Here is an 11401-nt window from a genome sequence, read left to right as displayed (position 1 = left end):
AATAAAAATGAAGTGTGAAAGATCAAAAACACTAACAGAAATGAAGAATGCCTTTGATGGGCTCTTTGGTAGACTGACCCCAGCTAAGGAAAGAATCTCTGAGTATGAGTGAGGATATGATAATATAAACTTCCCAACCTGAAAAACAAAGAAAAAAAAGACTTAAAAAAAATAACAGAATATCCAAGAACTGTGGATCAACTACAAAAAGTATAAACATGAGTAATGGGAATACCATAAGGAGAAAAAGAGAGAAAGAAAAATAAGCTCTATTTGAAGCAATAATGACTGAGAATTTCCCCAAATTAATGTCAGACACCATATCACAGATCAGGAAGGTCAGAAAACACCAAGCAAGACAAATGCCAAAAAAACTACAATGAGGCATATCATATTTGAACATCAGAAAATAAAGATAAAGAAAAAAACCCTGAAAGAAACCAGAGGGGGAAGAAACCTTACCTACAGAGGAACAAAGATCAGAATTATATCTAACTTCTCCTCAGAAACCATGCAAACAAGAAGAGAGTGGAGTGAAATTATTTTCTCTTTTGAGAAAATAAAACCACCAACCTATATCCTGCAAAATTATCCTTTAAAAGTGAAGGAGAAATAAAGTCAAACAAAAATTGAAGGATTTTGTTGCCAGTAGATCTGCCTTGCAAGAAATGTTAAAAGAAGTTCTTCAGAGAGAAGAGAAATGATAAAGGTCAGAAACGCAGATCTACATAAAGAAAGGAAGAGCATCAGAGAAGGAATAAGTGAAGATAAAATAAAAACCTTTATTTTTCTTATTCTTAATTTATCTTAAGTTTGTTGAAATAGCAGCAACAATGTATTTGATTACGTACGCGTGTGTGTGTGTGTGTGTGTGTGTGTATACATGCTTATGTATGCTTATGTATAGTAAAATGAATGACAATGATACAATGGATGAGAAGGAAGATGGAAGATTTAGGACCATTTTGTTATGATAAGGTACTTGCACTACCTGTGAAGTGGTATAGGGTTATTTGACAGTAGACTTGGATAAGTTGTAATGTGTATGCAAATTCTAGGCCAATCACTAAATAAAGTAAAAAGAGAAATATAATTGCTATGATAAAAAGAGGCTCATGCCTGTAATCCTAGTAATTTGGGAGTCCAAGGCAGGAGGATCACTTGAGGCTAGGAGTTTAAGACCAGCCTGGGCAACATAGCAAGTCTCTGTCTCTACTAAAAATAAAAATGTATCAGGTAGGCATGGTGGTGCACCCCTGCAGTCTTATCTGTTGAGGAGGCTGAGGTAGGAAGATTGCTTGAGGACAGGAATTTCAGGCTGTAGTGAGACTATGATTATGCCACTGTACTCCAGCCTGGGTGACAGAGCAAGACATTATCACTACAAAACAAACAAACAAAATAAAAAGAGAAAAATGGATTCACATAAAATGCTCAATTAAAATTACAAAAGACGAAAAAGTATGGAAGACAAAGGAAAAAGAATAGAAAACATTAACAAATATAGTGGATATTAATCCAACTATATCCATAATCACTGAACATCAATAGTCCAAATGCACCAATTAAAAGATAAAGATTGCCAGAGAGGATCCTCAACTATACATTCTCTACAAGAAACACAGATTAAATATAAAGACAGAAATGGATAAAAAGTATAGGGATAAAGAAGATATAAGATATTAGCACTACACAGAAGAAAGTGGAAGTAGCTATATATTAATTTCAGAGAGAGCAGACTTCAGAGCAAGGAAAGTTGTCAGGGATAAAGAGGGACATTACATAATGACAAAGGAGTCAATATTCTAAGTAGGTATATTTTTAACAATATTTAGGGTGTATTATTTAACAACAAAGCATCAAAATACATGAGACAAAAACTGACAGAACTACAAGGAGAAATAGATAAATCCAATATAATAGTTGGAGATTTTAACAGCCCTCTGTCAAAAATGGGTAGGATCCAGCAGGCAGAAAGTCAGTAAGGACATAGTTGATCTCAACAACTGCATCAATCAATTAGATACAATTGATATCTATAGACTACTCATCCAAAAATAGCATTACACATTCTCTTCAGGCTCACTTGGAACATTCACCCAAGGCAGGGAACATTCACCAAGGCAGAGAACATTCTGGGCCACAAAACACACCTTAAAAAATTTGAAAGATAAGAAATCATCCAATGCCTGCTTTCAGACCACAGTGGAATTAAGCTAGAAATCAAAAGCAGGAAGATAGCCAGAAAATCTCCCAAATACTTAGAGATTAAACAACACACTGCTAAATAATACGTGGGTTAACAAGGACATCTCAAGAGAAATTCAAGAATACTGTCAACTAAAGGAAAAGGAAAATGTAATTTATTAAAATTTGTGGTATCCAGTGAAGGCAGTGTTAAAGAGAAATTTAAAGCATTCAATGCATATATTAGGCATGAAAGATCTAAAATCAATCATCTAAGTCTCCATCCTAGGAAACCAGAAAAAGTAGAGAAAACTAGAAAAACTAGAAATAATTTAATTTAAAGAAAGCAGAACAAAAGAAATAATAAAAATTAGAGTAGAAATTCACGAAATTGAAAAAAAATGAACAGAGAAAATCAACAAAACCAAAAGATGGTTCTTTGAAACAATCAATAAAACCAATAAGCCTCTAACCAGGCTAACTAAAAAAAAAGAGAGAAGATACAAATTACTAATATCAGAAATGAAAGAACATCACTACAGATACCATGGACATTCAAAGGATAATAAAGGAATATTATGAACTCTTCTATGCCCAAAAAATTTGATAACATCAACAAAATGGAGTAATTCCTTGAAAGATACAATCTGCCAAAACTCACATAAGAAGAGACAATGTGAATAGGCTTATGTCTATTAAAGAAATTAAATCAACAATTAATAACCTTCCAAAACAGAAAGCACCAGGCTCAAATGGGTTCATTGGTGAATTCAAACATTTAAGGAAGAAATTATATCCATTCTCTACAATTTCATCTAGAACACTGAAGCAGAGGTAATACTTTCTTGTTCATTCTATGAGGACTGTATTACCTTAAAACCAAAATGAGACAAAAACATTACAAGTAAACTATAGACCATTATCTCTCATAAACATAGATGCAAAAATCCTCAATAAAATATTAGCAAATCAAATCCCACAATGTATAAACGTAACTAATCACCATAACGAAGTGGACTATATCCCAGGTATACGAGGCTGGTTCAACATTTGAAAGTCAATGTACACTATCACATCAACAAGCTAAAGGAAAACAATATCATATGATCGTATCAACAGATGCAGAAAATGCATTTGTGAAAATCCAACACCTATTCATGACGAAAAACTCACAGCAAACTAGGAATAGAAGGTAGTTTCCTCAACTTGATAAAGAACATCTATAAAAAATCTATGGCTAACATCATATTTAACGCTAAGCAATTCAAAGCTTTCCCACTAAGATCAGGAAGAACGCAAGGATGTCTCTCTTACCACTGCTTTTCAACATCGTGCTGGGATGCTGGTGTCATTTTAATTAGAGCAGGTCTGGTGAGTATTGAGATGATAGGGGTAGAATGCTATGATACAGGGACTGCCATGTAGGTGGGCGGAAGCAACATAACCTGCCATGAAGTGGAAGTCACTAAAGTAGGAAGTACACCTCCCAAGGAAGAGCACTCATGTGGAGGTACTCTTTTATAATTTTCTTATAATGAAGCTTGAAAGGGCTTCTGCTGCCAATGTAGTAGGTGATTCTAAGCCTTTTCCGTTGCTGGCCAAAGATTCTAATTTTACTCACACTATTCTTCTAAGATGCTTTGACTTTATCAAAAAAAAAAAAAAAAGTGAAGCACGTATGAACCAATCAGACTTGAAAACTATAATGACATCATTCTCCTATTTACCAACTGTGTATGAACAAATTTGCCCCACAGAAATGTGCTTTGTAGCAAGACAAGCTGCAGTTAAAGCTGTAAGTGAAATTAAGCATACAGAAAGAGAAAAGTCTAAGGCCAGAAACGTTTTAATTTCTACATTTAATAACATCTTTTCAGTCTTTATCTGCTTTCTCTGAATTTCATACGCCTACTCCCTCTCTGTGGAGGAAGCCTTTCTTCCCTTCATTTCTATTACAACTCTCCCCATGCTCCTTCACAAATTGTGCTCTTCTATTAACTTCTAAAATACTGCAGTTCCCCGTCTTTAATTCTGGATCGCATTTTCCTCTCATTGCACGAACATTCCCTAGAACACCTGGGCATGCCCAAGGCTTCAACGACCAAACACTTAACACCTAAATCTCTTATCCCAGGCACCTAGACCTGCATCATTCTTCATCTCAACCTCAAATTTACAATTTAAAAGTTTAATTCATTATTTTTCTCCTCTAAATCTATTCCTGATGTAGTCTCTATCGTGGTCATTAACACTATAAACCAATCAATTGTCCCCATCAATAGTTGGATCATTCTCCTACTCATCACATTAAATACGTCACTAAATCTGGCCCATTTTGCCATGCTTGGTTGCACAGATGTTTAACAGCTACTCTTCATCTCATCATGACCACCACTGTTTTAAAATTAAAGGTTTAAAGGTGTTCATTTAACTTTTGGACTATTGAGATATCTTCCTGACTGGTTTCCCTGCCTCAGTCTACCTTAAATCCAGTCTCTATTATACCACTGGAGTAATCAAACTAGCATACTTTGGAAAGTGACAGAGGGTGCTATTAATAATTATTTTAGTATAACAGGCACAAACAGGGGCAATCCTAATCAAACCTGGAACAAATGGATACCTCTGATGGCCCCTGCTTACCTCTTCACCCACATCTCTTACAACTACCCTACTCTCATGTTATGCTTCATCTATACAGAATAATTTTTAGTTTTCCAAATGCATTATTTCCCCTCATTCCTTTGGGCTCTTCGCATGCTGCACACTATGCCTCAAGCGCTATTCCTACCCCCTTCACCTGACTGAATTAATTTAGTTTATCAGGTTCTCATTTTAGATACCCCTTCCTACAGGAAGCCTAGACTGACCTTTGGAAAACTAATTTATATGTTTGTAGGAGGGGTTCCCAAAACAGTTCATATATAACATTTTGGGCACCTCTAATGTTCTGCAATTATCTATTGTTTGTCTGTGTCCCCCATTAGACTACACATTCCTTGAGGGCAAAACCAACTTCATTCACATTTATATTACTGGAGCCTAAATGACCTAATCCACAGTGAAGAAAAATAATTTTTAAGGAAATGGACAAACATGTTTTTGATACCGTCTCCCTCTATGGACTTTGAGATCCATGACAGACAGAAATTGTTCTTAACTTATGCGGCCCCAGTATTTAACACATTAGATATTTAATGTTTTGTTGAACAGGCTCATTTGTAAAGGTGGGACTCATTTATTAAATGTTCGTTAGAACCAAAGAAGTTGGTGGTAGAAAAAAAACAGCTGAAGGAAAAATAGGAAAAAAATGAGAAAAAAAGGATAAAATAGAAAGAAAACAACAAATGATGCGTCAATAAAGCTTAGAAAGCTTCACATTACTCAGTATTACTTGGTTGGTCTTTGCAAAGTACACGTGTATATAGAAAGAAGAAACCTCTTCCTTCTTTACTTAATAATATGAAAAAGTGTCTTTCATATTTTGTTTTTTCCATAAAGGCCTGTTAACCACATATGGAAATTTTGGTGTACTGTAAATACAAACTACTCTTTGGTTCTACCAATTCTACCACTAAGACTTTGGATTTTAGGATAAAGACATGGTTCTTATTCTCTACCTGTGTGACTAAGTGACATCTATTTCTCAGGTCAAATAATTGCAAGGTTAGTGCAAGTTTTTAACAGGCAAATGGAAGTTCCTTCTCAAGAATATGCTTTTCATGTATAAATTCATAAAAGAAGGTTATTTTCATTTTACTAATTGACTTAATTTACTCTAGAATATAAAGAATATTAAAAGCATAATTTTCGTTGTCTAATGTGCTATAGAATTAGGAAGAACAAAACTATGGACCAGAAAAATGTGCACATACAAAATGCAGGCATAAAAAATAAAGTTGTTCATAAATCCAAGGTAAAAATTTTGTTGCTAAAGACATATTTCATCTTATCTGTTGTTTTTTCTAATCCTTGACATTTCATTAGCTCTCTCTATATCTACCTACTGATAAAAGTTTATCTTATATATCTACCATACCAATATAGTATTTAGGATTTTCCTTGTTATTTCCTTTTATGAATATTCCTTATCTTTTAAAATCAAATTTCTCAATGATAATTCTCCACATAATTCAAAACCCTTCCAAATACTTTTAACAATCCTTTTTCTATATCCTTCTAGATCTTTTTATCTGTCCTTGCGGACTGACTTGGAGAGCCCTCTACTGGCCTGATGCTGTGTCAAAAAAAATTTTGCTTCATCATTTGGATACCCATTTTTACATACTTTCAGTAATATAATAATAATTGCATAATTAAAGTAAAACTTTTATTCAGAATGACAAAATTATAAAGAGAAAATGAATGGTTCTACTAAAAGACTTATCAAAGCAAATTATTCTACTTATATAGCATAGAAAAACCAATTTTAAATAAATGTACACTATTAATCTCAGTACAGCACCATAAAGCTTTGCTATCATGTGACAGAAGTCGTAGATGAGCCCACATTATAATGTATTTTTCTATATTAGTAACTGAAGTATGAAAAGCAAGCTGGAATCTCTATGTAAAATGCCTCCGCCCAGGTAAATCTGATAGTTATCTGGTCTTCAATATTTCATGATTTTAACATACCAATGCCTTTAGTATTTATAAACATGTTTGAAGATATAATGAAGGGAAAAAAGACCACTTAAAATGATGTTTTTTAAATCTAGGAATAAAGACCTTAATGAAGAAGACAAAAAAATTTCTACAAAAAGAAGTATACACCACCTCAGAGTTATCGGGCCTCAATTTGATCCCAATAAAAATGCCAACAGTTTTTTGTTTTTTCTTTTGGAGATAAGCCAATTATAAAATTTATATAGGAAAGCATATGAACAAGTTTTTTGTGACAGTCTTGCTCTGTCGCCCAGTCTAGAGTGCCATGGCGTCAGCCTGGCTCACTGCAACCTCAAACACCTGGGCTCAAGCCATTGTCCTGCTTCAGCCTCTTGAATAGCTGTGACTACAGGCATGCCACACATGGCTAATTTTTTCTATTTTTAGTAGAGATGGGGTATCACTCTTGTTCAGGGCTCACGCTGCTCTTGAACTCCTGAGCTCAAGAGATCCTCCTCGCCTCTGCCTCCCAGAGTGCTAGGATTACAGGCATGAGCTGCTGCACCAGGCCTAAGAAAAACTCTTAAAAAGAAGAGTAATAATTGAGGAAAGTATCCCTTTCAGTCTATAAATTTTGTTATAAAGCCTCACAAACTCTGTGTTCCCATTAGACTGTACTCTCCTTATAGGCAAAACTAACCTTATTCACACTTCTTTTCCTAGGGCCTAGACACTACCTTATCCCTTCCAAAACAAATAAAATAGATAAGAAAGAGATAAACATGTTTTCCTAAATGGTCTCTCCACCTGTATGTTTTGAGATCAATAAACGCAGGAACTATTCTTCACTTTTATGACATCGGAATTTAGAATAGTTGATGTTTAATCATTGTTTTGTTAAATGGGCTCATTTGTAAAGGTGAGACTCATTTATAAAATACTCATTAGAATTAGACTTCATGGTAGAAAAAATTATATAGAGGAGAAAGGAATAATAATATAAATAGAAATTATGATAAATTTGGAAAAAGTACATTCAAATCAAATTACAGATAAAAGGCTAATTTCTTTTATATATAAAGGGCTCCTAAAACAATAAGCAAAAACCTAAAACCTAACACAAAAAATAAGCAAAAGGTTATAAAAAAACAATTCACAGAAAAAGAAATGTGAATTGGTCCTAAATATATAAAAAGATGCTTAACATCACTCTTAAGAGAAATATATATTGAAACCATATGGTGATACCTTCCCCCTGCCTTTTATATGAACCTACTAGAAAGGCAAAAATCCCTAAGTTTGATAACATACTCTGTTAGCATGGTTGACAGGTAGGGAGTGAAAGAAGGAGGAGTCTTACATAGTGTTTTCCTGGATGGCAATCTGACTATATCAATAAAAATTGCAAAGTCACACAACAGCTAGAAATTTCATTTCTCAGAATTTAACTTACAAAAATATTTGCACATGAGCAAAATAATATTTATAAAAGGCTATTCTTCATAGCATTATTTATAATAACCTTAAACTGAAACAACCCAAATTTTGATGAGTAGGGGATAAAGTGAATAAATTATGCTAACATCATAAAATGGAAAATCATGTAGCTGTAAAAGCAAAGGAAAAGGGTGCTATCTGTGTAAAGATATGAAAATAATTATTGTAGTTTATATAATTTTATGTATTAATAATATAAAGGAAAAAGGTAAGGTGCCAGATAAGTATATATTCTGATACTTTCTGTAAAATGTAGAAGGATAAAATACATTTATATCTGGTTGTGCTAGCCTCAACTCTGAAGGATACACTAGAAAATTGATCACAGTAGTTCTTGTGTGTGTGTGTGTGTGTGTGTGTGTGTGTGTGTGTGTAGCAGGTTCTGAACTAGACAGATGGAAGACAGTATCTTTTACCACACACAAACATGAACCATGTGAATGCATTATTAATTCAAAAATTGACTTAAAATATCCTAATATTACAAGTATATTTTTAATACAAGCTTTACTACTAAAACAACTATAAAATCCTCTGTAGCCTTACCTGCAAACTAGCCACATAAGAATCCTCACAATTTACATAATGTCCTAACATGGCATGTTGTGCCCGTAATTCATTATCTCTTATCCTCTCATGTAGGTGGGTAATTTGTTGCTTCTGCCTGAAAAACATAAATTGAGGTCACATTATAAAGAATATACTTTTCTAAAAGGTACTTAAAATCAGAACCTTTAGTATTCTAATAATTTTACATAAGAGTTTGAAAGTATTATCAATTTTAAAAATTGTAATAGGGAATTATTTTAAACCACAGTACCACGTGTGGAATTACAGTAAAAGTTTATTTATACTGTAAAGTACTTCCAGCATTCCGTAGAATGCAATCTTTTATAGAATAATTCTCTTAGATTCTAACAAAGGCATGCTCTGCTTTCTTTCTTCTTGTTATTTAACCTAATAAATGGTTCATCCTGAGTCTGGAATGCCATTACCTTAAAAATCATTATTTTCATTCACACAAATTCTGTTCAATATTTCATACCTTTTGAGAATCTCATTGTCAGGGGTGAAAGTAGTTTTATAAAGATCATCTAGCCCAACTGCTGTTCTACGCCTGCATCTTATTTAAAACATCCCAGGTTACACAGTTTACACATAAACATCACCAGTGATGAAGAACTCATTCAGTGACAGATCTCCATATTTGTAAAGCTCTGACATTTCATTTAGTAATATAATCTCATGTTGGAACCAGACACATTGAAGTTCAAATCTTTCTTCAGCGGCTCATAGTTTACTTTAACCACATTATTTAACTTGTGTGAATATGTATCCTCATAAATTTTAAAAGTGTTATGTGTCAGACATGATGCTGAGAGCTTTGTATGCAGTATCTCTCATCTTCAAAAACTTAATAACAAGTTTCATAATGAACTTATGAGAGAGAGAGAGAGAGAGAAAGCTTTCAAGAAATCATATAGTGTTAGTAAACAAATAACTTTATGTTTTTCAAAATTACTTACAAAGTAACTTCTGGAACTAGCTAGATTATATGTTTCAGACTGCATCAAAGACCTTTTTCTACTTAGAATCATTTTTATTTTTTAAGAAATGTGCTAACCTCTAAGAAAATCCATATAGAAAACATTAAATAGGAAAGTTAGGAGAGATTAGTCATATAACACTTTTCAAATAATTTAAAGCATTACAAAAAAAAATTTTCCTTTGTCAAACAAGAGGGAGTAGCAGGGACTGGTTTTGCCATCCTGCCTAAAAAAAAGTTTTTTTAAAAAAAGACAAAATACAGAAAACAAAGATTCTCAAGACACTGGACATCAGGTAATTACAAACAGTGATCTCTGAGAGATGGGTAACTAATGAAGTAAAGCCCCATAACTGCCCCAGCTTACTGCTCAGAGAGTTGTCAAGCACTAGAACAGGACAGTGGTCTCCCCAAGACAGAACAAGAAAAATGGCACCAGGCTAGGAACTTGGAGAAAACAATGCAGCTATAGTTCACGGTGCTGAGTGACCCTTGAGAATTCAGTTGAATGTTAATTAATACATGCATGAGGAAACCACTGAAGGTATGTGTAAGGGAGAGAGCCAACCAAAAAGATCAGAGGGAACAGTGCTTGAAGCTCGCACAGGGCCTGGAATACTGCCTATTCCTAACTGCCAGAGTGAGAAACTTCATGATTCACAGGGCATCATCCATTCACAGCAATTCTCTGGGGGCAATTTTAACTCCAAGGGACATTTAGCAACATCTGGAGACATTTTTGATTGCCACAACTGGGGCAGACTGCTAATGGTGTCTAGTGAGTAGAGACCAGGGATGCTACTAAATGCCTCCAATGAACAGGATAGCCACCCACAATAAAGAATTATCCAACCAAAAAAAATCAATAGTACTGAGACTGAGAAACCCTGGGTTTCTAAGATGGGCCTTGTCTCAGTAGTGGGGAAAAAAATAACCCTAGACAAAATAGCTCTAGTGTCATCTAACAAAACTTATAAGAGAAATATATATTGAAACCATATGGTGATACCTTCCCCCTACCTTTTATATGAACCTACTAGAAAGGCAAAAATCCCTAAGTTTGATAACATACTCTGTTAGCATGGTTGACAGGTAGGGAGTGAAAGAAGGAGGAGTCTTACATAGTGTTTTCCTGGATGGCAATCTGACTATATCAATAAAAATTGCAAAGTCACACAACAGCTAGAAATTTCATTTCTCAGAATTTAACTTACAAAAATATTTGCACATGAGCAAAATAATATTTATAAAAGGCTATTCTTCATAGCATTATTTATAATAACCTTAAACTGAAACAACCCAAATTTTGATGAGTAGGGGATAAAGTGAATAAATTATGCTAACATCATAAAATGGAAAATCATGTAGCTGTAAAAGCAAAGGAAAAGGGTGCTATCTGTGTAAAGATATGAAAATAATTATTGTAGTTTATATAATTTTATGTATTAATAATATAAAGGAAAAAGGTAAGGTGCCAGATAAGTATATATTCTGATACTTTCTGTAAAATGTAGAAGGATAAAATACATTTATATCTGGTTGTGCTAGCCTCAACTCTGAAGG

At 33.9% G+C, this 11401-nt stretch overlaps 1 protein-coding gene across 1 annotated transcript in view; it reads right to left on the bottom strand.

The window, feature by feature from the left end:
- Nucleotides 1-11401, bottom strand: part of CEP85L (centrosomal protein 85kDa-like) — a 143929-nt gene that overhangs the window by 46277 nt on the left and 86251 nt on the right. The window contains exon 5 of the mRNA XM_012650545.1: nt 8839-8956. Within this exon, the coding sequence (XP_012505999.1) occupies nt 8839-8956 (118 nt within the window). The remainder of the gene's footprint in view (nt 1-8838; nt 8957-11401) is intronic.

The sequence above is a fragment of the Propithecus coquereli genome, unplaced genomic scaffold (genome assembly GCF_000956105.1).
Source record: "Propithecus coquereli isolate 6110/MARCELLA unplaced genomic scaffold, Pcoq_1.0 Scaffold331, whole genome shotgun sequence".
Classification (NCBI taxonomy): Eukaryota; Metazoa; Chordata; class Mammalia; order Primates; family Indriidae; genus Propithecus; species Propithecus coquereli.
The sequence above is the reverse complement of the archived record's forward strand: the minus strand, read 5'-3'. Positions and strand labels throughout refer to the sequence as shown.